At 49.2% G+C, this 25,444-nt stretch overlaps 6 protein-coding genes across 8 annotated transcripts in view; 2 read left to right on the forward strand and 4 right to left on the reverse strand.

The window, feature by feature from the left end:
• gdi1 (GDP dissociation inhibitor 1) lies at nucleotides 1-5,020 on the forward strand. Its single transcript, XM_053848970.1, has 11 exons — nucleotides 1-506; nucleotides 1,492-1,599; nucleotides 1,664-1,763; nucleotides 2,158-2,292; nucleotides 2,365-2,563; nucleotides 2,644-2,775; nucleotides 2,863-2,962; nucleotides 3,111-3,282; nucleotides 3,393-3,537; nucleotides 3,612-3,666; nucleotides 3,726-5,020. Exons 1-11 carry the CDS (start codon nucleotides 462-464, stop codon nucleotides 3,876-3,878), a joined length of 1,344 nt encoding a protein of 447 aa, XP_053704945.1. The 5' UTR covers nucleotides 1-461; the 3' UTR covers nucleotides 3,879-5,020.
• On the reverse strand, nucleotides 4,832-15,944 carry itih6 (inter-alpha-trypsin inhibitor heavy chain family member 6). The gene is made up of 19 exons (XM_053848902.1): nucleotides 15,881-15,944; nucleotides 15,757-15,799; nucleotides 14,209-14,404; nucleotides 13,132-13,167; nucleotides 12,505-12,659; nucleotides 11,118-11,228; nucleotides 10,418-10,665; nucleotides 10,193-10,362; nucleotides 10,001-10,117; nucleotides 9,762-9,933; nucleotides 8,224-9,615; nucleotides 8,091-8,123; nucleotides 7,995-8,012; nucleotides 7,855-7,902; nucleotides 7,760-7,789; nucleotides 7,596-7,688; nucleotides 7,412-7,525; nucleotides 6,657-7,040; nucleotides 4,832-6,552 (listed from the first exon to the last, which is right to left on the reverse strand). The coding sequence occupies exons 3-19, from the start codon at nucleotides 14,305-14,307 to the stop codon at nucleotides 6,305-6,307; spliced, it is 3,468 nt and encodes a 1,155-aa protein (XP_053704877.1). The 5' UTR covers nucleotides 14,308-14,404; nucleotides 15,757-15,799; nucleotides 15,881-15,944; the 3' UTR covers nucleotides 4,832-6,304.
• Nucleotides 15,861-23,114, reverse strand: pfkfb1 (6-phosphofructo-2-kinase/fructose-2,6-biphosphatase 1). Of its 2 annotated transcripts, XM_053848965.1 has the most exons (16): nucleotides 22,928-23,114; nucleotides 21,479-21,549; nucleotides 21,192-21,297; nucleotides 18,095-18,220; nucleotides 17,913-18,009; nucleotides 17,772-17,838; nucleotides 17,629-17,703; nucleotides 17,493-17,549; nucleotides 17,307-17,428; nucleotides 17,031-17,238; nucleotides 16,817-16,963; nucleotides 16,651-16,755; nucleotides 16,322-16,451; nucleotides 16,195-16,257; nucleotides 16,075-16,139; nucleotides 15,861-15,997 (listed from the first exon to the last, which is right to left on the reverse strand). In XM_053848965.1, the coding sequence occupies exons 4-16, from the start codon at nucleotides 18,186-18,188 to the stop codon at nucleotides 15,938-15,940; spliced, it is 1,290 nt and encodes a 429-aa protein (XP_053704940.1). In that variant the 5' UTR covers nucleotides 18,189-18,220; nucleotides 21,192-21,297; nucleotides 21,479-21,549; nucleotides 22,928-23,114; the 3' UTR covers nucleotides 15,861-15,937. The 2 variants fall into 2 exon arrangements, with proteins under 2 accessions (XP_053704940.1, XP_053704939.1); XM_053848964.1 differs by lacking the exons at nucleotides 21,192-21,297; nucleotides 21,479-21,549; nucleotides 22,928-23,114 and adding an exon at nucleotides 18,710-18,778.
• LOC128749373 (UDP-glucuronosyltransferase 2A2-like) lies at nucleotides 19,664-23,467 on the forward strand. Of its 2 annotated transcripts, none has more exons than XM_053848947.1 (2): nucleotides 19,664-19,915; nucleotides 21,487-23,467. In XM_053848947.1, the coding sequence occupies exon 2, from the start codon at nucleotides 21,491-21,493 to the stop codon at nucleotides 23,099-23,101; it is 1,611 nt and encodes a 536-aa protein (XP_053704922.1). In that variant the 5' UTR covers nucleotides 19,664-19,915; nucleotides 21,487-21,490; the 3' UTR covers nucleotides 23,102-23,467. The 2 variants fall into 2 exon arrangements, with proteins under 2 accessions (XP_053704922.1, XP_053704921.1); XM_053848946.1 differs by lacking the exon at nucleotides 19,664-19,915 and adding an exon at nucleotides 19,942-20,456.
• Nucleotides 22,984-25,444, reverse strand: part of znf341 (zinc finger protein 341) — a 12,838-nt gene continuing 10,377 nt past the window's right edge. The window contains exons 18-19 of the transcript XR_008412925.1: nucleotides 25,357-25,430; nucleotides 22,984-23,056 (exon numbers count right to left, since the gene is read on the reverse strand). The gene's annotated coding sequence lies outside the window, so the exon portion shown is untranslated. The remainder of the gene's footprint in view (nucleotides 23,057-25,356; nucleotides 25,431-25,444) is intronic.
• Nucleotides 23,831-25,347, reverse strand: si:dkey-78k11.9 (P2Y purinoceptor 1). Its single transcript, XM_053848989.1, has one exon. It carries the CDS (start codon nucleotides 24,904-24,906, stop codon nucleotides 23,893-23,895), a length of 1,014 nt encoding a protein of 337 aa, XP_053704964.1. The 5' UTR covers nucleotides 24,907-25,347; the 3' UTR covers nucleotides 23,831-23,892.

Genomic DNA, 25,444 nt, shown 5'->3' on the forward strand with positions numbered 1-25,444 from the left:
CGGCTCGTGCACTGCGCCTACAACTGGATAGACGGGAATACGGCTCCCGTTTGGACAAAAGACGTACACCGAAAACACACCGGCAAACACGAGGCACGCGTGCACCATTAGCTCCAGAACCAGTCCAGATCAACTGTGCGGAGTTATCTCGGAGTCTTGACTGGGAAACAGGGAGGAGAGAGCGGGGAGGATGCGGACTACTTCCCGTCGCGCTCTGATATAGACCCGAGTGCTGCGCGTCCAGCAGGGCCATCTTTTCTCGTCCTCGCCGGTGACAGAGTGGACACTTTGACTCTGCTGCTCGTTCCTAACGGATGATTCCGTTCGCGTTCACTCATCTGCAACGTCATCCTCGGCTGTGATTCTTCAGCAACACTCCTGCTCCCTGTCACAATCCCGTTGTTCTGCGGCTACATTCCGTGAATCCGAGGGCGAGACGGGAGAACGCGGATATTCGAATCATGGACGAGGAATATGATGTGATCGTGCTGGGCACCGGGCTCACGGTGAGTAGTGCGGTGTCATCCTCCCCAGGATCCTCCCAGGCCGCGCGCCCCTGCTCCTCTGCATCCCTGCCACTTGTCACGCTCAAACCCCAGATGCGCTTCGCTTTCTCCTCTGTGCCTCCCGTGAGACGCGTTAAACCGTCACACGGAAGCGATCCGGCTCGGTTCCCGGTGTTTGTGCGTCCTCTTTCAGCCCTGTTTGGACCCGGAGCATCTTCTAGGCGTCACCCCAGTGTGTTGGTCCTCCGCTGAGGCAGGCCTCCATCCTGAGGTCGCTACAGGCCCGAACCCGGATGAACCCCGAAATGACACGCGAATAATTCGGACTCCCCATCTACCACTGTATTTACCCTCGATTTATATTCACAACACGGTTCGCTTTACCCGGATCATTTCCAGAAATCACCCAACTGCCTCGCCAAACGAATCGTTATTGACGTCCATTGTGGTTTTTCCAACACGTGGACGTGAATTAAAGTCGCGGTTTTAATCGCGTCTGCGTATATTTATATTATTCAGCATTTTTTGTGGGTTAAACCATTGCGCATGCGCACTGTCTCCCACCCTTCAACCTTCGCTCTTTCGGTTATGACCGTCATTCAATCATTTTATTGAGAGAACTCTCGAGCGCCACTTGTCAAGGTTTGCGCTGGCACCAAATCTCAACATAAATGCGATGATTTTCTGATTTTTTTTTCAGCAGTATAACTGATGATGAAATAAATGAGCAAAAACTCCCAACAGAAAGAGAAAGGAAGGCAGATTATGGTGTTTTTCTTTCAGTAAAATCGTCTCAGCAAGCTTCCAAAAGTATCATTTTGAGCTTCGATTGTAATTTTTTACGTCATGTCAATATTTCTTTATGTCCTACTTCCTCATCCGGCCTTAAAATGTGACACCACGTCCGAACTACTTCAACCACGATCTTTTCTTCTCTAGTTTTGCACGTGTCGAGACACTCCTCCTCACTTCTCTTCTCCTGCAGGAATGCATTCTGTCCGGGATCATGTCGGTCAACGGCAAGAAGGTCCTGCACATGGACCGGAACCCGTACTACGGCGGAGAGAGCTCGTCCATCACCCCGCTGGAGGAGGTTCGTCCCCTTGTGTTGCGATGTGTTTCCAGAACCTGTCCCTCATCTACTGTGCCTCCTGCAGCTCTACAAGCGCTTTTCCCTTGCTGACAGCCCACCGGAGTCCATGGGAAGAGGCCGGGACTGGAACGTGGACCTCATCCCCAAATTCCTCATGGCGAACGGTCAGTCCTGGTGTGACTCACTGTGACTCCAGAGTCCAACAATCGGACATGTCTGACGTTAGAGTTCCACTGAATGAACGTGTTGAATATCACGACGACTTGATGTTCGCAAGATGCTGCTTGGAGAGCAAAACCGAGTCCTCCTCCAGCCACCTGTCACACATACCCGACCTCCCAAACCTCTGCCCCTACTGTCACAGCAGTCCACATGATACCAGCCAGCCAGGTCCTATCCTCCCCATTGTCTCTATGAGGCTCAGGACTGCTCTTTGAGTCCCGCTCATCTGAGAGAGAGGCAGGGTTAGGAGCTCCCTGCTGGACTGTGCACTGAAATTTGCCCTGAAACCCTGACATTTTGCCTGGGATACGGATTGTTGTTTGCCTGTTTGTGCAGGTCAGCTGGTGAAGATGCTGCTCTACACAGAGGTCACAAGGTATCTGGACTTCAAGGTCGTGGAGGGAAGTTACGTCTACAAAGCAGGGAAAATCTACAAAGTTCCATCCACCGAGACCGAGGCGCTCGCTTCAAGTAGCCCAATGTTCTCCATCGATCAGGTCAGAGGTCATTCCAGAGCTCAATCTTGTTGTTTATGAACGACAGATCTGATGGGAATGTTCGAGAAACGCCGCTTCCGCAAGTTCTTAGTCTTTGTGGCCAACTTTGACGAGAACGATCCCAAGACCTTCGAGGGCATCGACCCAAAAACCACCACCATGAGGAACGTGTACAAGAAATTTGATCTGGGACAGGATGTCATCGACTTCACTGGCCACTCCCTCGCCCTCTACAGGACAGACGAGTAATCACAACACCACTCGCTGGCTAAACCTCTGTAAATGAAGAGTGACACTCAAGTCCACTTCTTCTTCTCCTCCTCAGCTACCTGGACGTCCCGTGCCTGGAAACCATCAACCGCATCAAGCTCTACAGTGAATCTCTGGCTCGCTACGGAAAGAGTCCGTACCTGTACCCGCTGTACGGCCTCGGAGAGCTGCCGCAGGGATTTGCAAGGTTTGACCTTTCACCTTAAAAAGACATATATTGCAATTCAATGCCATCTTTTTGGAGGAGAACTCAAGTCTTAATCACCTGTGCCAGATTGAGCGCCATCTACGGAGGAACCTACATGCTGAACAAGCCTGTGGACGAGATTGTGATGGAGGGGGGCCGAGTGGTGGGAGTCAAGTCTGAGGGAGAGGTACGGCTGCGGGTGCAAGTACACACCAGATGACTGCGTCGCGACACTCTGCAAGCTCAGGAACTTTACCAGCATCGGAACTTCATTTCCTGGTTAAGATGTAAATTCTTTCTTCCCATTTCTTGCTGTTCTTCCCGCTGCGCTGCAGGTGGCTCGCTGCAAGCAGCTCATCTGCGACCCCAGTTACATCCCCGACCGCGTCTGCAAGGCCGGTCAGGTGATCAGAGTGATCTGCATCCTCAGTCACCCCATCAAGAACACCAGCGACGCCAACTCCTGTCAGATTATCATCCCCCAGAACCAAGTCAACCGCAACTCAGGTGAGAAACTTGCGTCATGTTTTCAGACGATACCCAGCCTGGTCACAGGGGGGCGCTGGTGTCCGCCGTGCTGAGCATTTGACACAGCGGCACTGCCCTCCTCTCTCCAGACATCTACGTGTGTATGATCTCGTACGCGCACAACGTGGCGGCCCAGGGCAAGTACATCGCCATCGTCAGCACCACAGTGGAAACCAGCTCACCAGAGGCTGAGATCGCGCCTGCCTTGGAGCTGCTGGAGCCCATCGACCAGAAGTCAGTGTCCTTGGCCGCCAGCAGGCGTCTGACAGTTCTTACATGACACTCATGAATACTGTTTTGTTTCGTAGGTTTGTGGCGATTAGTGACCTTTACGAGCCGACGGACGACGGCACAGAGAGCCAGGTGAGTAGACTCGGACCCGGCCTCCGTGGGGCCCAGACTGACCTTGCCGCCTCCCGCAGGTCTTTGCCTCGAGGTCCTACGACGCCACCACCCACTTCGAGACCACCTGCAACGACATAAAGGACATCTACAAGCGCATGACCGGCACCGACTTTGACTTTGAGAACATGAAGCGCAAACAGAACGACGTGTTCGGCGAGGACGAGCAGTGAGCGCTGGGGGCGGGGTCATCTCCCCCACGCTCTCACACACACACACACACACACTTCACACACTCTCCTTATCACTGAAAAGCAGGGTTGACATGGTTTTCTCGTAGTCCAACTCGAAGCGTTTCGTTCTTTCTGAATCATATCTATGGTTTGACAGGCATTAAGCGGCTCACCTCCAGTTGCATGCACCTTCTCCACACTAGTGTTGTACATAGACTCCAGTGGCTCCCACTCGCTCCTGTCAGCCCTGCTTTCACCCGCTCCTGGTTTGAGGAAGCGAAACCATGAAAACAAAAAATAACATGACGAAAGTGTATCAATGGGCTTTTCTGTCGACCGGTAGTGCTCACTTTGCAATGCTGTTGTGTTTCCCTGTCTAGCGGGCGAGCTAACCAGTGGCTTCTAACCCCTCCCACACACCTCTTTGTTCATCTCTGTTGTGCGTTTTCAATTTGACTAGTTTTAATCTTTTAAATTATTGCAGAGTTTTATTTGATATTTGGTGCACACTGGCTGAAGTTATGACGTTTACTGGGAGAGGTCTTCGGGGGAGGACGGAAGATGTTGAGGAAGTGAGAAGAAAGTGAAGTCTGGCTTGATGATGGGAACGTTGGATCTGTGAATACTGAAATTTTAGCTCACAGTGAAGCACCAGATAGTCGTCAGGTTTGTTTACATCCTTGTTCGTCGTGTCGCCCCAACCTTTGATTGTGACCCGAGGAGACGAGTGACCGCGTGGAACACGGCTCTTCTACGATCCTGAATCTCAAACTGTAGCCACATGAGACAGAAGAGAAGTTATCTTGGCTCTTCAGTCTAACATTTGGACCCTAAACACTTCAAGGGAAACAAGACTCAGCTGGTCGCCCAGCAACCGTTAACTGCCGCTCCTGTGTTCGGCGTGTGGAACATTCTTTTGATCTATTTATTTCAAGTCAAAGAGGAACGTTTACGACATGTTTTTGGTTGATATTTGCCGTGTTTTGTTTACCTTAATGGACGATCATTCTGGTGCATCGTCACAAGCAGAACGGAGGGAGGTTAGCACGGGGAAGTGTACACGTGTGTTGGGAACACTGTATTGTTGTGTGTGTGCTCTGGAATAAACTGGAATTCTGTCTCAACACGAAGTCAGAATCACATCCCGCCTCTTTTGTTCCTGGTTTTATTTATTGACAACAAGTCTTTTATTTCCATCCAGTATGACCATTTGACAAAAGTCCCTTGAAACTGAGGCTGAGTGGTAGAAACGTTCTGTCCTTGTTGATCACTAGTATGTGAACAATGCCTAATGTGTCGTGTAACAAATACAAATGAATTAAACTATGAATGAAACGAGAGAAAATAAAAAAAGCACATGGCAAAACCCTTGTTTGCTCCTTTGCCTCCCAGATACAATATTAGCTCAGATATATTTGACATAAAAATATTTTATGCTTTTAACACAACCTTAATGGCGAAAAGTCAATTACAAATGAAATACACTGCTGCTGTTTTTATTATGGGATGGTCAACAACCCTTTGCTCTGCGGTCGTCTTGCCAAAAACCCCTCACTCACCCTGCTGTTGTCAGAAGACTGAATGTGTAAATGAAGCCACGACGGAATGGAGCTCCCCTCACTCCTCCCGTGGGTCGACATGAGACACTCGCCGTGTTGTCAAACACAACAATAGGAGTGACTTGGGTCACACTGATGGAGTGAGAAGTTTGAGAGGCGCTTCATCAAAGGATGAAACTGAGAGTGGGTGTGGCTTCAGTTCATGACCTCTGCGTGTGTTTTACCTCGCTCTCAACGTGCCGCTATGACTAAGTCTCATCGCTGCGCTGACTCTCCTACTCCTCCTGAAAGTAAACAGATGCGATGAGACCACGGCTCTGACAAATTCCTCCAGTGATCGTTGTAGGCAGGTAAGTCGACAGGTGAGTCCCAACACTTCCCCTGCACACCAGACCGCTCACTAGCCTCCTATGATCCTCACACAGCTGGTCTCTGTGGTGAATCATGGACACACACTGCGTCACATGTTGACTTTGGCGTCGTGTTGCAGCACTAACTGGCTCCTCTAGATTAGTCAGGTGGCACGACGGCTGCTCAGAAGGTTTGTCGTCATGCTTCCCTCTTCAAACCATCCAAACAACTGCCTCATGAAGTTCATTTGAAAACAGCAGCGCATAAATATCAAGCAGCTTTGACACTGGTGTAAAACCTCCTCCAGACGTCCAGGTATATGATAACTCAGCTAATGTTGGAGGACGATCATGTTCAAGCTCTAACAATATAATGTCTTTTTCGTCGTGGTGAAAACATTCCCAGAGACTGTGGTCCAGAACCTCCATGATCCGCTCCACTTTTACCTTAAGTGTGTTTGTCGTCAGGTTAGATATCAACACCTGCAGCAGACAGGTGGAGTGGAAGCTGCTCCAGCTACGCTCGATCCACCACGTAGCTCTCGTACGGATGACCCAGTAGTCTCTCCACCTCTGCTTTCGGAACTACCCAGCACTGGTCAGAATGTCGTTTCAGTGGTGAGTCTTTCAGGGACTTGTCTTGTAAAGAGACCGGCAGATGATCCGCTCCTGACTGGAGGACTCCCCGGGTGAGGATGCCCCGGCCCAGACGGTCCTGCTGATCCTTCACCGGAGTTACCGTCATGTCAGCGTGTTGAAACTGACCTGGTGGGACACAGGAGGGAGTGAGATGAACCTAGGTCTGGTACTGAACCACACAGGCCTGGAGACCCTCTATTCTCAAGAGTGAAGGCACCAGAGTTAGTTACCCAGAAGTCCTTGGGTGGAGACGGACAGCCCTCGCCCATCAGTGATGTAGAAGCCCAAGTGCGCCATCTGCAGGTAGCTGGGGTGTTTGTAGTAGTGGAAGAGAACGAGGAATCTCACGCTCTTGGCCAGCTCGACCCAGCAGCGACGGTGGTGATCCACGGTGATGGTCACTCCTTGTCTGGTCACCGAGCCAGTTTGGTTGAGGGTGAAAATGTCCCGCCCCTCCCCTTCCACCACCACCGCGTCCAGAGAGAGTGTGACCATGATTTCGCCAGAGCTGCCCGTCGCAGCAGAGATGACCAGGTGGTCAAAGTAGGTGCGTCGGCGGTTCTCTGCACCATGTTTGGAGGGGGCGCCGGCGAGACGACCGTCCACGATGATGCCTGGAGTAGAGATGAGCATTTGTCTTCAAAGTAGCTCAACATTCTCTCCAAACTACATGATATGTAATGAGAATGATGGACACCACTTTCACTCAGGAGAAGAGACTCAAAATCTCAGAAGAAACTGAAGATTAGAAACAGGCAAATGACTCAACAAACAACAAAAACTATTACACACGTAGACAAAACTGACTGACAAGCTTACACACAGTTACATACAACCACTGTTCAGTCAGACTGAGAAAAGTGGGAATTAGGTGTAGACATTAATGGAACTGTTCTTCACTCTGCTTCCATTCAATCTCTGTATAATGTGAGATGAAATACTGACTGCATTGGAAAGTTTTGCCCTCTATGGGTTGAAAGAGCACCTTTCTCTGGATCCTCCAAGAGGCGCAACACGTCGTCCGCTACACCGTCCACTGTGAAACACAAGTTCTGTTGCAGCTTTGGCAGTTGGACCACAAAGTGAGGATCTCCATCGACTGTAACACACAACACAGAGATTGAATAGACATACACACACACCGACACACAGGGAGCGAAGGCTGCGACCTGATGAGGAGAAGTGTTGGGCGCTCAGTCTGGACGGCGGTTCTAGAAGCACAGGACATTCAGCTGAGGGACAGTCCTGGTCACTGCCAAGCACTGAAACAAGCACAGGACCATCTAAAAACTCAACACCCAACCATGGACAGTCACACTCGCTCAACACCCACCGAATGACTCTGTGCCTGCCGACTCCGCCCCTGCAACAACAGAAGTGAGTTTCACTTCAGAGAAAGCTCAGAGCATGAAAGAACTGTCACCTTACATTCGTCGTAGTTGAGATCGTAGTCGTAGTCATACGTAGCGTCATAGTCTGAGAAATTAGGAATTAAATGGAACAAGTTTTATGAGCTCAAGAATTAAAAAAACATGTTCTGATGTGGCATTGATCAAGGAGTCACACACCTTTTACGAGGTCGATGTCTGGTGGGGAACAGAAACGAAAAGATAATGTGTGAGATGCCAGAGATGAAGGAAATGGCATCAACATCATTTACAAACCTTTTCTTTGGATCTGGATGGAGGTGGAGACATCTAGTGGACAGTTAAGGAACATTCACGTTAAGGAAGTTAGCATCCAGCCCCCCCAACAAAAACGGAAAAGGAAATGGCTTGACAGGTGGAAGGGACTCACCCAGAAGTCCGGCTGCCTCCCAGAGTCTGGGTCCGTCCGTCACTCCGGGCATGGGCGCATAAGTGGCCGACAGCAGGGTGGCGATACGCTCGTCCTCACTGACAGAGCTGTTGGTGTCGTTTCCTCCCACGTCTGGAGCCGAGGTGGACAAGGTGGGGAGCACTGGCAGTGATGAAGGGGTGTCTGTGCTGCTGTCCTCTCCACCTGTGGTACCGGTCGCCACTGTGGGCAGACTGGTGCTGGTGTTAGCAGCGGCTGGTTTCTGAGGAGGGGAGGAGGAGAGTCTCCCTGGGGCCGGAGGCGCGGCTGTCTTCAGAGCACTCAGAAGTGACGTGGAGACCTTCCCCGCAGGTGGAGGAGGTGAGGCGGCTCTGGAATCACTTCTGGGCTTTTTACCAGAGAAGGGTGCCGGTGCGGTTCTAGCTGAGCTGGGACTCGCGGTGGTCGCTTTCCTGGACGTTGCAACCACAGTTTTGGGTGAGGGGACAGGGGGGGGAGGGGGTTTCTTTGCAGTGGTAGGTGGCGGAGGTCTTCTTGGCTTCGAGGGCAAGTGAGGCTTCTTCACAGGTGGAGCTCTTGTCGTGGCTGGGGGCCGGGCAGTGGTGGGATCAATGTCTGCTTCAGGCTTGACCACCACGAGAGACGTGACCGGCGTGACAAAGTTGTACTTGAGCGACAAGTTGGTGGCCTTCTCCGCCAGCAGTCTCTGCATGGCCGGGTCGCTGGAGTTGAGTTTGGCGAGGAGCAGCTCCTTAATGGTGAAGTAGGCCCAAAGTCGATTCACAAAGTTGGAGATCCCTTCCAAACCGACCGCTGAACACTCTAGCAGCTCCCCTGTGTCGTTCCCCAGCGCCTGGAGCAGCAGCACCTCGTTCTCCACCTTCACTCGCTGCTTTGAGTCGGTAGCAGACAGCGACACCTTCAGGTCCTTCACTCCTGGTTTCACTCTCCCTGCCACCACCAGCTCAGAACCTTGGAAGTAGTTTGGGAAGAGAGACCGCGTGACTTCATAGGCCTGATCGTCCATGTAGGACAGCTGGACGTCTGACAGCAGGGGGCTGGCCACCTCGTCGTAGAAACCCTTCAGCTGCAGGACCGCGTCTGCATCCTCATACACCATCCGGGCGACACCGCGGTTATCCAGAGCCAGGCGCTTCAGCAGGAGGAAGTCTGCGTCGTCTCCAAAGGCAAGGCCAAACAGCGAAGCCGAGCCGAGCGCCTTCTTGGCGTTGTTGAGGATGGTGTCCCCGGCCGTGACCCCGATGGTGGCCTCCCCGTCTGTGAGGAAGATCACCAGCGGGACTCGACGGGAGTGGAGGTGAGTGGAAGAACCGGAGGACGGAGGGTTGACCAGCTGTGCCGCAGAGAGCAGAGCGGCGTTGATATTTGTCCCTGAGTGAAATGAAATGAAGATGCATCAGCTCAAGCTGAAGGAGAAGAGAAACTGGCTGCAACCGTTTCATGTTGAACCCCTGTGTTGACCACTCTCAACTGCCACCAACATGCCTGCCCCCACGTTACTCTTCATTTACACTCACATCCTTCGGCCATGATCCTCTTCACAAAGTCTTTGGCGTCTCGTACGTTCTGGCGAGTCGCCCGCACCGTGCGCCCTTTCCTCCAGGTATGAACTTTGTCGGAGAAGGTGATGATGTTGAAGTGGTCTCCTTCTCTCAGGTCTGCCAGGATGGTGCTCATCGCCTGCTTGGTCTGCAGACAGGAGAAACAGTCAGAACAAATGCTCCCTCGGTGCATGGTCGCCGCCTCGAGGCGTCACCTGTTTGATTTTGGTGCCGATCATGGAGCCGCTGACGTCGATGACGAATATCACGTCTTTGGGCACCACTGGAAGCCCCCTGGGCGCAAAGTAATGCACGAAAAAGCCGTCGAACAACTGAGAGACGAGAAGATGAGATGTAGCACAGGAGATATGCTCTCGAGGACCCACTCACGGAAACAAGCGGCTCACCTGGACATCACCAATGAGGTCACTCAGCTCCACATCGTACTGAACAACAAAGTCTGCGTCCAGACCTTTCGGGGAGATGCTGGTCTGCTGCTGAACGCTGGGACTGTAGTGGACACGAGCACAGCAAGAGGTCCGCTCCACTCGAGCCGACTCAGGCGTGTCAGCGCCACCTACAGACACACAGTTCAGCTGAGGTGATCAGAGCAGCCGAGGAGGTCTGCTCACCGTGAGACGAGTTGGACAGCAGCCTGCTTTTCTTCAAGGGAAGAACGGTGATGAAACTGATGCCGGTCCGCTCCGTGATGCTGATATCTAAGGTGAGGTTCTGGACTGGTTGGCCGGGCCTCAGACCCACGCTGAGCTCATATCGGCCCAGTCGACGAGGCAGCAGGTCCTCGTAGGTCATAGAGAAGGACATCTGAGCTCCAGGCGGAACACTGACGGCCACTCTGAACTTCTCCACCTCCCTCTCTCTGGAACACAAGTCAGCTCCGGGTCACAACAGTATCAGGATGTAGTCACACAGGTGTCACATTCAAGCTGAGGATCTAAAGTGTTACACCCTCTGAGCATGCTCCGCATTGCCAAGGCACACGAGACACAAGGCAGCAAAACTTTCAACACACAAGTTTAGCAGGAACTGCAGTGCTGATGTGACCCTGCAGATCTGACTCTGTGCCAACAGCGCACTGATCCTGGATGAGAACTGACAGAGGCAGCCACAGCTCCCAGAGGTCAGAGTTTAAATATGCAAGCAAAAGCTTGCTTCCAGAAGCAGCCTGGCTTCTACAAAGGTTTGCCATACACTTTCCTTCAATAACCCGAGGAGCAACAGTGGATTCCGAGGAGGAACCCTGCAAGAGTTTAACTGAGATTTCCTCTCCAGCTGAGTGTTGCAGAAATGACGTGTTACTTCTGGACTGACTTGGTGGCGACGAGTCCGGCTGTTTTTCCTTGCTTCTTTGCGGCATCATAAATTTTCCTGGCAGCTGCTCGCTCTTTCACCTGGGCCACGTAAACTTTCCCACCTGAGGTTCTGGAGAAACAGGAGCAAAAGAAACCATCCTGTGTGAGAGTCACAGTGAGCAGATTATGTTGCATAATGTACTTATTTTGGCTCCGACGCAATCGTATAGGTGCGGCAAGTGTTTGCAAAGCTATTTTCGAGGAGGATCGTAAACAGGTGAGGGGAACAGCCGTGAAAAAATAGCCTCCAAAAAAGGCACGTTGAAGGACTTGAACCTAAAACTTGGCTGATGTGACCAGGTGCTAAGATAAGGTCAAGTCTTTCATCAAATGCATCCAACAAACTTCAAGGGCTGCTAAAATAAACTGGTCCCCATGAAGCGGCTCTTGTCCTGGTGACACACAGCGGCTGTACATTGGAACACAGAGCTCTCAGTTTCAGAAGGGGTCAGGGCAATATGTTCGCCACAAGATTTTTTCCTCCTCGGGTGTGTGCAGGCAACTGTATAGAGTCGGAGTTTGTGTGAGCGGCTATAGGAGCGTGACGGACAGAAGGGCGCAGAACACGCTCTGGAGCCAGACATGTTGTCTTCAAGGTGAGGACTACAGCAAGTGGACATTATGTGGAGTCAAACCTGAACCCACCATATTTCAAGGTGCAGCCCGACTCTTCCTATTTTGGCTTATTTATTTTCTTGGGTGTCTGGAGGCACTTGCTGGCGTCGGCCTCAGTAAACGGCCTCTGCGCTTAGCAAACCTCTTCCTCCACGTTCACAAAGACCTGATTCATGTGCCCTCGGGTCGCCTACTCCTGACCCGCTTCCGCTCCCAAATCCAGCTCCGTGATTGCTCTCCAGCCCGCAATGTTGACTCTCTTGGTTTTGCTTATATTTAGCATTTTTAAAGTGTCGCTGTGACCAACGCCTGAAATGATTATTCACCTCACCTTCACCAAAACCTTGACGTAGCAGCCTTCACACCTCTGCATCTCTGACTTGTTCACGACATTAGAAATGTTTCCCCCTTTGATGGCTACAAAGCTAAACACGTCTGCAGGGTAGATTTCACGGCTGTGGAATGTGAACTAGCTCACAACTCTTTTTCAGACTCACTAACTCAATAGACACAAGCAGTTTTTTTAAACCAGCAGATGAATGTTATGACAGTTACGTGAGCACGGTCACGATCCATCACTGATACCTGGCGCGCTCCAATACCCACCTCAGTGCAAACCCACCCTCAGGACTCTACCTGTCCCCTGATAGTCATGTCGCGAGGGTGACAGTGCCCGTGAAGACCGTCTCTGAGTAGAGTGAGGCTGCAGTGAATGCGGACAAGTCACTCACATGGTGAAGTTGGAGATGAAGGCAGAGGAAGGCAGATCCACCTGGAAGGCAGCTTCCTTGGTGACGGACAGCTGGTTCCAGATTGAACTCTGGACATTGGTGACCGCATAGCGCGACACCACTGTGCACCTCACGTGGTAGTCAGTGACCTTCAGCTGTAAGAGCACACACGCGTTCACAACAAGATTTTAGATGAAACATGAGTTAAATCCCACTTTTCTTTCACTCATACTTCTTCATTCTCACTTTCATTTTCTGTTACCATTGATTGATGTTTCACAGGTTTCATTTGTTTGTTTCTCCTTCCCTCCTTCAGTTGTTCATCACATCCATATTTGATCATGTTGCTACTTTTTCCCTCTTAAATATACTCTTGCTTTGGTCACTTTTCTAAATCCTACATCTCTTTTTTAACTTGATCTCTGTCAGTTCTGTTTCTCTTTTCATCCTCCCCCTATGTTTCCTCCACTCATCCATCATCTCTACTTCCCCACTTGAGTTCTTCCGTTTCTACTTCCAACAACTCAGCTTCTGGAACCTGTGTCAGGTTGGTTCATGAGAATTTCAGATCTGGTTTCAGGAGCTCAGGATAATGTGAGATCAAAGTATGAGAGTGAAGAAACTCACCACAGGTCTACTGGCTTTACTTTGGCGCTTTGCTCTCTGAAAAAGAGAGAAATGCAACAGTCCATCATGAGAGCTCTGTCAAAGCAAACACTCAAACAGGCCAGGAAACTGGATCCGGCGGCACTTCCCAGCACCAAAGCCTAAAACGTGCCTGTATTTGAAGTGATCTCCAGCGCCTGAGCGAAGGTCATGGAGAGATTTGGTGTGAAAATAACTTTGAATCAAAGCCATTCATGGACGTGAGGGGAAGTGGGACAGGACATAAATGGTCCCACTGTACATGGAGCACGGTTCAAATGTTAGTCTGGCACAAACGCTGTCACTGTGTCAACAGAGGTGCAGGTCTGCGACGCTGCTGGGAACTGAAGACCAACACACGGGACAGTCGGACCTTTAATCTGGAGGTGGAGGAGGGATTACCTCTCTCACTGCAGTGTCGTCATCACGTGAGACGCTCTCCATCATTCACCAGCCAAGATACCATGTCTATTAGTGTTCGATGAACAATGATCACAAGAGGGAAACGGCAGCAGAGGAATGGTTTGGGATTTTATTCCTTTTATTTTGTACCATTTCAATTTCTTAGTTTTTAATTCAAGTAGCTTCCCATCCTTTGATCCCGACTTCCTAACACACACATTCCCCCCTACTTTTCAACCTCATTCCCTTCCTTCCATTCACCAAACCTTCACTAGTTGCATGCCTCTATCGTCAACATTCTTTTTTCCTTCCTTCTTTTCACCACCATCTGATCCATCCACTCATTCATATTCACCCACACCTCTCCTTTAATATTCTTTCATGCCTTCATCCATCCATCTAAAATCATCTCCCCTGTACTTCTGTTGGCATTACCAACACCTCTCACAGCCATCACATGAGCCCATCCCCTCTTCCTCTCACTTAATCCATGATGGACAAACATGCTTGACCATCCTAAGCCACGCTAAAAGAAGAGTTGTCAAATACAGCACAGTTGAAGTAGTGGTTTATACAGTATAATCACTATGTTTTTAAGGCAAGGCAAAAACAGTGGGCTGTTTACAACGTTTGAGAATGTTTTCCGGAGGATCTCACCTGCAGCCGTAGATCGGACCCCAGCTCGGCTCTGTAATAGGCAGATAATCCCTCTCTCAGGTAAAGAGTGATGAAAAGCAGCAAGACTTTGACCTCCATTTTGTTCAGACTTGTTGGCGAGTCTTCGGATGAACGTGTAGGTTTCCCCTCACATGTTGATCCTCAGCCTCCAGCCTCGTCCTCAGACCAGCTCACGCTGAAAAATCAGGGATTATATTCACATTAGCACCGTTATAATCCAAGTGGCAACTGAGAAGTCAAATTCAGCCTCAGTCTGGTTGTTTGTCTTCATGAGGCTCCAGAAATTTCGCACACTGTTGCCACCAGGAGGGAAATGAGGGATTATTAACCCCTGCACTGCCCACTACCTGCACAACCACCCTCCCACACACACACACGCAAGTTGGAATCTCTATCCTTGTGGGGACCTCTCATTGCCATAACTCCCTCCCCAACCTCTCAACCTAAACCTAACAAAACAAAGGGCTAAACTTAATCATAACCATTCACCTAAATATTAAACCAATAGTGTGACAATAGTATAGTGACAGTCTTTTTCCACGTTTTAACCCCCAAAACCCAATGAGGACCAGGAAAAATGTCCACACATCAGTGTTTTGTCAAAGACAGGTCCACACAAGAATGCGCACTGCCATGTACTCTCTCTCTCTCACACACACAAACACACAAAGAAAAGTTAAGGATTTAAATACAACTGTAACCCAAGCAACAAAGTCACCGGTTTATACCACAAGGACAAGACTCAATTGTAACGCTGCTTAAACAAATATGAGTACATACAACAAAAACACTCGACTCATTTACAATAGGACACCGATTATTAAACACAACTTTTACGAAAATACAAAGAGAATTAGTTACATTTTACCTCACATCAGGCGCATCCTGCAAACACAATAATGTACACGACATGGCGCCCCCGTGTGGAGAAGTTAAGCCACTGCCATACTTTACGAAACAAAAATGAAATGAAAAATGAGAATTTATTCATAAATAAGAAGAAATAAAACATTTAATTTTGTTTTTTAACAAGTGTTGACAAAGTAAAATGATGCATGACTGATTCAGTGACTCATTTTTAAGGAGAATATTTTCACATAAATATATTCACTGGAAAGTTAATAAACTGTTATGAACCCTTTTCTATTTCATACTCAAATGAACATTTGTTTCAGCAGAATACATTTTGTTTGCAATTGAAGTTCAATCACTTTGACAGATATATGAATTTAAAAAGTAATTTTGAAGTTTCCACATAAGGACAGCACAAATGTTTTTACAATCCACTCACTCACCTACAATCCTACAGTACAGTCGCAGACGATGATCAAAAAACATACATTTCACATGCTGCACTTAAAACCCTGGAGAAGTTCTTTCATGCAACGACAATAATCAAGACAAAATCACGTTTCATGAAAATATCCAGGAGAATATGACCACTTATTCTTGCTGAGGAATTTTGTAAACACATTCTATGACAGACCTTGTGTTGAGTATGAGAAACTACAGAGTGACTTCACTCACGTTTCCTCTCCTCAGACAGTCACAAAAGTCCTGCAGACAAACACTGACAGAGTGGGTGAGAAGGTCAATAACACATTGTGACCACCCGAGTATTCAGTGATGAATCTGTGGTCAAGACACTGACAACTGCAGAGTGGAAGACCTGGTTCCTCTTCCGCAACAAGACAAATCCGTCCTGTGATCAGATGTGGTCAGGAACCGTCTGCAGAGCTTCTTCTGACTTCCTGCTGATGTCCACGTTCTGCAGCCACACAGATACAGCATGTCCACCCCAACACAGTTCACAAGCAATTGTCCATCTGATGAAGAGAGACTGACCCTGGGCTTCTCCCTGTGAGTGTTCACAGCATCAATGTTCAGGAAGAAGGACTCTACTTCGCAGCCTGCAGTGAGACGAACACTCAGACTCCATGGCACACGGATGGCAACAGCACTCACCGTAGGCGATGGGAGTGAGCTTGAGCACGGTGTGGAGAGGGCATCGCAGGTACGGCAGCTCGTCTTCAGCGAGAGGACAAGAACGGAGGTGAAACAACAGAGTGAGTCACGGCGGCACTTGAGTTACCTGCGGGTTTGTCCAGAAAGTAGGCCAGAAGGCAGCGCATCACCGCCTGGTGGCAAATGACCAGAATGTTCTCCTGCCGCTCCAGCTCCATGATGACCGGCTCCAGACGGTGGACCATGTCTTCATAGGACTGAAGGAGAGCACCGTCACGAACAGTCAGTCAGACCAACACGGACTAGAGTGTTGCACCGGGGACTCAGAGGAAAGAGTAAGGGACCCAGGACAGACCCCTGTGGGACTCTGAGCTGGTCATATTAAATATTCAGTGACAGGAACAAAAATGGCTCTCATAGTTGTGTTGGCAGCAAAAGAGTGCGTTAAAGACCAACCTCGCCCTTCGGATATCGATACCGGAACTTGTCCTGGTCTCTGAGTGCAAACTCCTCAGGGAAGTTCAGCTGAATCTCCTCATAGGTCATCTCCTCACACACACCCTTGATGGAAAGAGCATCAACGTCCGGATCGTTCCCTCAGACTTGTGCAGCTCCAACTCACAGCATCAATCTCGTTCAGAGCCTTCCACTGCTCGTACTGGACTCCCAGAGCTTCTGCCGTCTGGATGGTCCTCTTCATGTGGCTGGTCCAGACCTTCAGGTCCAAGATCCTCTGGCTGTTCAGGAACTTTGCCAAAGCCCTGGCGTACTGAAGAAGGAAGCTGTATCAGAGTGAGAGGAGGCTCATCCCATCTCCATGTCCACAGCGAGCTCACCTCATGACCTCGAGGGGACAGACCAGAGTCTCCTCCGATTCGTCCCTGCAGGTTGAGCTCGCTCTCTCCGTGGCGGCTCAGGTAGATGGATCTGGGCGTGACGTGGATGTTCATCAGGTAGTAGACGATCCGGCTCTGGATATGGTCCTGGACGCGGTTCACCACGTACCGTTTGCCCACCTCAAAGATCTTGATGTAGGACAGCTTCCTGTCAGAACATTAGCGTTCTAAGTGGACCCGACCAGAACGTGACAAATGTGGCCCGCGGGTCAGTACTTGTCCTTCTCATCGTCGATTGGCACGTAGCTGGACCTGTAACACTCAATCCGCTGGAAGAAGTCGGCTGTGGCTTCATCAATGTCCCGGTCCACGTAGTCTGGACTCCCGAACTTCACTTGCTGCAGTAAATACAGCAACTACAGCTGAATACTAGCACCATGAAAGCAGGGAAACCTGTCTGACCTTGATGTTTTCTGCGATGATGTCTGGATCCTCACAGATGGACTCAACAAAGAACACCTGAAAAGAAAACCAGAGTTCAGCCCAGACAACAGTTCCCCGTCAGGTGATCCGGTCAAGAAACATTCTGAGAACATGCCTTGTAGCCTCGTTCTTTGGCCAGCGCGGCGATGATGGCGCGCCTCTCCCTCGTGGTGTTGGTGGCGTCAAACACCTGAAGGTTTTCACATTAGCCGTCCACCATGAGCATGTGCGGAGGTGGGTTGTAATTGTGCTACTCACAGCCACTTGACCCTTCTCCTTCGAGAAATAGGTGGTGACGTCCTTGAGAGCAGCAGCAGCACACTCTCTGGGAAAGAGGGGAAACATGAGTCAGTGAAAATTTGAAACTCACATATTTTTGGATAAGTGCATGGGACACACTTGCGAATTCTCATGGCCTCCTCGTTGTCTGGTTTGAAGAACTCAAAGTTCTTGTAGGTCTTCACCGCCTGCCTTCGGTACTGACCCACGTTGAACACTGACAGGAAGGAAACGGCGAGTTTAGCTATACAGCATTACATGGTCAGTCCTCTGCTGCTCTTGCTGCAGCGATTGTCACTGACTTTTGGTGGGAACTCCGATCCAGTTGAGGTAGCGAGTGAGCTTCTTGGAGATGTAGGTCTTCCCTCGAGCTGGTAGTCCCACCATTACGATCATGGTTGGAGAGTTGCATAGCTGAGGCACCGAGGCTGAAATGGAAAAGCCACACTGTGAGACAAGACTCATTATTTATGACACAACAGCTGTGATGACAGCTACATAGCACCAGAGTGCGCTTGAGCAACTCGTTCATAACAACAGAGCATTTCAGCTGCACGCTGCCCTCCAGTGGACATAAAGTGGAAGTGAGCAGCTGAAGACTTCACAGTCTATCCATTTTTTTTTGGTAAATAGTCACATGACCAGCTGCAACAGAAAAGCGTGGGTCAGGTTTAAAGTTCTGGTGGACAAAACAGCACAAGCACAGTTGGGTGCTGCAGCAGACTGACAACCACGGGGGCCTACAGAATTCTACTCTGAATGTGTGAGTCTTCACACACCAGCAGACCACAGAAGCACATACATTCATGCACACACACACAGATACTTTAACTCTGCTGGTCTCCTCTCTATCAATGAACAGCCGCGCTGGCTCACCAGCTGCCGACCCCGCCACGGACACGGGTCACTGGACTCACCTGCGCTGTCACACCTGCGGAGCCTCACATGTTCCTGCTGAAGCTCCATTCTGCTCAGAGCAACAGGACGACACGTGAAGACGAAGTATGACTGCTGCTTTTTTTAAAGAGCGTCCAGAGACCCTCCCCGCCCCAGCCAGCAATCTCTGCTCATGACACGCCGACATCTGATAGCAGCGGCGCAGGGTTTGTCCTTTACTGATTGCCAGGAGCAGAGTTCACACACAACCAGACGTAAACACACGACGGTCATGACTGAATCAAGATATTCAGTCAAACACCACAAGATCACTCACTGTAGACCCCCAGTCCGCACACAGGTCAGAGCCACCTACAAGGCACATGAGAGGACAGGGTCTCACTGACAGCAGGGACCCCTCCTCCTCTTTGTCCGGGTCGCTGATCTGAACCATGTTTTGCATGTGGATATCAGGAGATTACTGCACCATGACAACAGATTTGGGTTATCACATTGTCCACGGCTGCCACATGACATACCTATCAACTTATACGTTTACCCCGTACTCTATAAGTTTTTTTACAGTTTTTTTTTTCAATTGCACTGCCTCCCCCCAAGGGAGCTAGCAGAGGTTGACAGGTATGACATGAAGAAGGCTGGTTTCCAAACCAGACAGTGGACGGCAGGGAGCCATGGCCCCTGTAGCCATGAGAGCTACAGTGCTGAACACAAGGTTATTGGTGGCTGATCAGCCACATGTTAGGTTGGGGTTGAGGTTTCGCTCACACAGACTCAACAACTCTGGCATCAGGAGCAGCAGGAGTGAAGGTGGAGGAAGACTAGCGATGCCCCACACGCCAAACCAGCTGAAATACATGACTGAGCGTGTTTGGCGAAGATCCTAGCAGGTTAAAAATAATTCCTCTACTTTCTACATAAATACACACTGTTCCTTTAACAACCACATTGCTTGCAGTTTTGTGGGTGGTCAAACGACTTCACTAGTCGCATCTGGAACAGCTCTGTTCCCGCTGGGATCAAAGCTGCAGATGCCCGACGACAAAGTTCCCAGATCAGCTGCTTTTTGGAAGCGGGAGGCGTCACAGTGGAGCTAACTTCAGAACCGGTCTCCCTCTGTCTGGTGATCACAGTGACGGCTTCGCACGCCCGCCGTGTTGTCTGGGGAACCAGGCGGGTTTCAGGCTTGGTTTTGGTGCAGCAGCAAAACCTGGATCTAATTCTCTAAGGTATGTAAGATTATGAAATGTGAGCCCGGATGCGAGCAGTTCCAGTTGGTAAACACTTGGGCAACAAAGAGTCAACATCTGACTGGACCGAACCTACGGTCCCATCTGGTGCAGGATTAACATGAGCAAGAAGTGACTCAAAACCATCACCTTAAAGGGCACTTTGATCTATTTCCAAGTGTGTGTCGGTCAGAAGGTTGTGGACGGCTGCTCCTGAACTTGGGTTTAACACATCGTCTCATGGAATGCGACCACAAGGAATTATTTCTCAGAAACATTGGCAGTGTGCCTCTGTTGAAGACTCTGGAACAGTCAGCTGGTTTGAATTTAATCATTTAGATCACACAGTCCACTGGCCGTGGGGTCTGCTGGACCCTGTTGACAAGAACGCCCCTTGGAAATTAGGATAAACTTTGAATCCTGGCAGCTAAAATGTAACCGGTGAAACCACTCGGTTATACATTCACTGATGTGCTCTGCCTTGCTGGGGGTAACACGATTCTAGAAGTCAAACTTGGGAGTGACGCTGAGCAGAACTGAGGTAAGGACCCACTTCATGCTGACACTGAACTGAGTCTCGTGGACTGGCGATGCTAAGTGGAGTTCCACTTGAAACAATTTTGGATTTTGCTAAATGATACTGAGTAGGTCTTAGAAGAGAGTTCAGTTCCAATTTAGCCAAACAATGCCTTTTCCAGGTGAACAGGAAATTCTCAGAGGGTTATGAACCCCAAAGGAGCTCAGCTAACAAACAAAATGTTTTGGAAGGCAAGTTGTCACAAATATTAATGGAAAAGCTGAACACTTTTCCTTACCTTCTGAACAAACAAAATTCATAAATGAAGTCTTAGAATGATATTGTTCTTTACATTTTGAAGAAAAATGTAACCATAATATTGTTAAGGCACCAGGGCTACTGAGGGAACAGCCAAATAACAAACATGTTTTAAATGGGAATATTTCACAAGTAATCTTCATTGTACATTAAAGAAAGGTTTAAAAATGCATTTATGATTAACGAATTTGAGAAATCATTTCCAATCTTTGGTTGACCTCTAAATTCACAATGTATTTCAGATCAGAACATAAGTTTTTTAGTCCAAAGTCAAATTCAAAGTTAATTTTGGTTTTCAGTGAGTTCATTCTGATTTAGGAATATTGAAAGATCTATTCATTTCTGTATATAGTATAAAATTTGCTTTTATAAAATGCAACATCGATCGAATCCCTGGAAAAAAAAAAAGTATGTGACTTAGAAGACAAAATGAGGACTTACCTTACAGCTAGCCTCATCTTCGCCCGCCCACATTATAGGAGCACTGCAGCGCTACTGCCACCTGCCGTCCGACTGAGCTCATTGCACCCAATTCATGCATTAGATACTAGATAAACAGAGGACAGGCAGTCATTTCAATTGGAAAGATCAGCATGGGTGCAAGTGTGAAGTTTGGCTGAGTAGTGGGTTGGTGAGAGCCTTTCTAGTTGAGATCAAATTCAGTTTTGTTCAAAACAAATCTGGCTCGCTGCTGTGGTGTGAAGATGAAGTAACGCTGTGACCTTCACCTCTCCAGCAGAATGAAGCTCCCTCGGGTCCTGGCGTTCCTCCTGGTGTTCTCAGCATCCCTCAGCTGCACCTGTGATGGACACAAAGTTCTGGTTTTTCCCATTGACGGTAGCCACTGGCTCAACATGAAGATCCTAGTGGAGGCACTGCACTCCAAAGGACATGACATCACAGTGCTGCGCTCGTCACAAAGCTGGTATATATCGGAGGTTTCTCCCTTTTACACCTCCATCACCATCCAACAGGAGCAATCCTATGCCATCGAGAGCCAATCTGACATGAACAGATTCATGACGCGGTCTTTGGAGGTCCGACAGAACCGAGGCTCTCTTTGGGCATTTGTGGAGTTCTACAGGTTGCTGTTTGACTTGGTCAGAGAGAACCAGGCAGTTGTGGCACAACAGGCATTGAGCATGCTGGAAAACAAAACTTTGACTCAGCAACTGGAGAACGCGGCATATGATGTCTTCTTGACTGATCCTGTTTTTCCAGGTGGAGTTTTGTTGGGACACTATCTGAAGCTTCCCATGGTCTTCAATGTACGATGGATTTTTAATGGCGACGGCCACTTCTCCATTGCCCCGTCTCCACTGTCATATATCCCGCAGTTATTCTCGCAGTTCACTGACAAGATGGGCTTCTTTGAGCGAGTCAGCAACGTGATCTACCACAGCATCCTGCTGTACATGCGCGCCTATGTCTCAAACCCTCCATATCAGGCGGTGTGTGACAAGTATTTCGGCCCTGAAGTCAACGTCCTGCAGCTCATGCAGGGGGCCGATCTGTGGCTGATGAGAGTCGACTTCACGTTCGAGCTTCCTCGACCAACGATGCCCAACGTCGTCTACATCGGAGGGTTTCAGGGGAAGCCCGCAAAGCCGCTCCCGGACGATCTAGAAGAGTTCATGCAGAGTTCCGGTGAGCATGGTGTGATCATCATGACCTTGGGAACGCTGCTGGGGGACCTCGGCTCCGAGTATTCCCAGCTCTTCGCCTCGGCATTTGCCAACCTTCCTCAGAAGGTTATCTGGAGACACATCGGGGAGAAACCCGCCTCTCTGGGGAACAACACCCGGCTTGTTGAATGGATGCCCCAAAATGACATACTTGGTCACCCGAAAACCAAACTGTTTGTCACACACGGCGGCACCAATGGACTCTACGAGGCCCTTCACCACGCTGTTCCAGTTTTGGGGGTCCCTCTCATTTTTGACCAGTTTGACAACATGGTTCGCATGAAGGCCAAAGGAGTCGGAGATTTCATCGAACTGACCCAAGTGGATGTGGAAACACTGACTGACACACTGAGGAACATTTTGGACCCGCAGGCGATGTATAAGCAGAACATGGTCAAGCTGTCACAGCTTCATCTGGACAAACCCATAGAGCCACTGGAGCACGCCATGTTTTGGATCGAATACGTGGCCAGACACAAGGGTGCCGCTCACCTGCGCACAGACTGGCACAAGCTGCCGTGGTACTCGTACTACTGTGTCGACGTGCTGGCCTTTTTAGTGGCGGTGATCTCGCTTGTCGTAGCAGTGCTCATCACGTCCTGCAGGTGGTTGGTCCACACTCTGATGAGGAAAAAGAAGTCCACAGTCAAGTCCAAGCATGCATGAAGCTTGAGGACTCTGATTGTAGAGGCCAGAATGGAAAGCTGTGACGGGGAAGTGATCGTGATCATGGTCCAATGAAGCTTTCCAGTGACGACAATAATCTGCTTGTGGGTGTAGAGAGGGAGGATATGTACTCGTCATCATGACAGGCTTCTCTGTAAACAACCGCTCCCGTGGTGTAGCACCCTCAGTAATGGCACAATGACGTGATGATAATAAAGTAAGAAACGTTTGTCCTGAGTCATGTGTTGAGGAACACCTCACCTCGATCACAAACCTCACCCCTCTTCCTCACTTACATGACATTTAAATCTAACTGGAGTCCCACTAGATTTCTTCATATAATTCTTTGATCTCCAGAAAAGTGTTTAACCGTGGTACTGATGTCGTGAAGCAGAGTACAGCTGAGGCTGTGTGAAGGACAGCTTCAATCACACACTCCATCACGGAAATGTCAACCCACTGTTTTCACTTGTGTTTGCTTTAATAACCACATTGAGGTTACCCAGTACGCAACAGACACGGGACAAGCTTTGTGGTGGTGATTGCTCACTTCTACCGGAAACTGAAAAACACAACTAAAACACATTACTGTTCACAAAATGTCATGAGTAAAATAAATGAAAATGATTTATGAGAAATTGATTTGATGCAATAAAAACACAACTAAAAAAATGCGATACGTAAAACATAAGTTTAAAAAAAAGGTTTATTACTTTCCCTTTGAATAAAAGTAACAGTTGAAATGAAATTGTTTGTGAGACAAAAACATGTAAACAGAATTATTGGTCAGGTCAATCGAACAGCTTTTGAAGAGTGCCACGCGATTCAGCACAGCAACAGAGATGCTGAGCAGCTTGGCGGAGGCGCTGGCGAATCTTCTTCAGGATCCCCTGGTGTGTGTGAAGGTAAACCAGAGGATTGATGGCCAAGTTCAGACACACCAGCCCACGACTGATCTGGTTTCCAACGTACACTCCGTTGAACCAGCCGGAGTCCAGGCACGTTGTGTTCAGTGTCAAAATTCTGGACTGGAGGGCCAAGTTCTTGTAGAGGTGATGAGGAATATAGCACACGGAGAAAAGGACGACGGTGATGACTAGCATGGTCAGAACCCTCTGCCTCACCAGCTTATCGATGGTGTTCCTACGACACAGGTATGCGATCACGTGCCCATAGCAGCCCAACATGATGCAGAAGGGAAGGCAGAAGCCGGTCGGTGTCCATCCAACACTGTAGACCAGGTAGTCATGGACTTTGTCATGAGTGGTGGTATGATAGCAAGTCTCTCTATCCTTCTTCAAGGACTTGGGGAAGGTAATGTCAGGGAGACTCTGGACACTCACCAGCAGCCAGACCAGGACAGAGATGGCGATTGAATGCGCAACCCTCAGTCTTCCTAACACCCTCATGGGATGGATGACGGCCAGGTAGCGGTACACACTGATGCAGGTGAGGAAGCCAATGCTGCCGTAGAGATTCAGGTTGAAGCAGAATCTGGTCATCTTGCAGAAGGTGTCTCCAAAGATCCACGTGCTTTTCATGAAGTAGTAGACCACCAAAAACGGAACAGTGGGAAGATACACAAGGTTGGAGAGTCCAAGATTGAGGATGAAGACATTGACGCACCCCAGTTTGGTCCACTTCTGCAGAAGAGACTTGATCCCCCAAATGTTTGCAGGAAATCCAATCAAGAAAACCAGCGTGTAGATGGAGGGCAGCACTCTGGACTCGAAGTTATGATTAAGGTTAAAGCAGGAAGTTCGGTTCATGATGCTCATGTAGGGTGAAACGCCATCCGCTAACATGACAGCAAGTGAGACACTATACAGGCGTGCGTGGTTTCACTTCCTTTATGCAGCATCCGCTACTGGTTGTTGCTGAACCACCCTCCAGGCTTCATCGAGCGTCTGATCCTCCCTTGAACCTATCTTGAACTGTTTGGCTGAGGCCAAGCTGAGGGGCAACAGGTCCAGACGACCGTACCCCCAGAATTCCCAGGAAAGTATTACTGAGCTTATCTCCCACGAGCCACAGAAACGTATTGTGTATGATTTGAGTTCATGAACCAGATGTTTGGAAGCAAATCTGTCCACCAGACTTTGAAATCCTTTTTTAGAGTGACTTCCTGAGTAATAAATAGAATGATTTTGACATTAAATTCACGTATTAAAATGTTTCAGAGGAAAAAGTCTGGTGAGACAGGTGAGCTTCCAAACTGGAAAATAAACAATGAAATGAATTCAGCGTGATGGTACCTTGCCACAGCCACGGGGTTGAAGGTTTGACTCCAGCTTGAGGCAACTGGGTTTGGCGCGAATCTGTCTTTGCTCTCCTCGTAAAAAA

This window comes from Synchiropus splendidus, chromosome 18 (assembly GCF_027744825.2).
Source record: "Synchiropus splendidus isolate RoL2022-P1 chromosome 18, RoL_Sspl_1.0, whole genome shotgun sequence".
Taxonomy (NCBI): Eukaryota; Metazoa; Chordata; class Actinopteri; order Syngnathiformes; family Callionymidae; genus Synchiropus; species Synchiropus splendidus.

Excerpts from the sequence above, each read along its gene's own strand:
- LOC128749373 (XM_053848947.1), top strand. The coding sequence starts at position 21,491 with ATGAAGCTCCCTCGGGTCCTGGCGTTCCTCCTGGTGTTCTCAGCATCC.
- pfkfb1 (XM_053848964.1), bottom strand. The coding sequence starts at position 18,758 with ATGGAGCTTCAGCAGGAACATGTGAGGCTCCGCAGGTGTGACAGCGCA. Across the intron at positions 17,839-17,912 it reads GAGGCCATGAGAATTCGCAA|AGAGTGTGCTGCTGCTGCTC; the intron begins GTGTGTCCCATG and ends CCTCTTTCCCAG. Across the intron at positions 16,964-17,030 it reads TGTCCCCTCGAGGTCATGAG|TACGCCAGGGCTTTGGCAAA; the intron begins GTGAGCTCGCTG and ends TTCCTTCTTCAG.
- itih6 (XM_053848902.1), bottom strand. The coding sequence starts at position 14,307 with ATGGAGGTCAAAGTCTTGCTGCTTTTCATCACTCTTTACCTGAGAGAG. Across the intron at positions 12,660-13,131 it reads GTAAAGCCAGTAGACCTGTG|CTGAAGGTCACTGACTACCA; the intron begins GTGAGTTTCTTC and ends GTGCTCTTACAG. Across the intron at positions 7,689-7,759 it reads GGCAGGCACAGAGTCATTCG|TGCTTGGCAGTGACCAGGAC; the intron begins GTGGGTGTTGAG and ends TGCTTGTTTCAG.
- si:dkey-78k11.9 (XM_053848989.1), bottom strand. The coding sequence starts at position 24,906 with ATGTTAGCGGATGGCGTTTCACCCTACATGAGCATCATGAACCGAACT.
- gdi1 (XM_053848970.1), top strand. The coding sequence starts at position 462 with ATGGACGAGGAATATGATGTGATCGTGCTGGGCACCGGGCTCACG. Across the intron at positions 1,600-1,663 it reads CCATCACCCCGCTGGAGGAG|CTCTACAAGCGCTTTTCCCT; the intron begins GTTCGTCCCCTT and ends TGCCTCCTGCAG. Across the intron at positions 3,667-3,725 it reads ACGACGGCACAGAGAGCCAG|GTCTTTGCCTCGAGGTCCTA; the intron begins GTGAGTAGACTC and ends CGCCTCCCGCAG.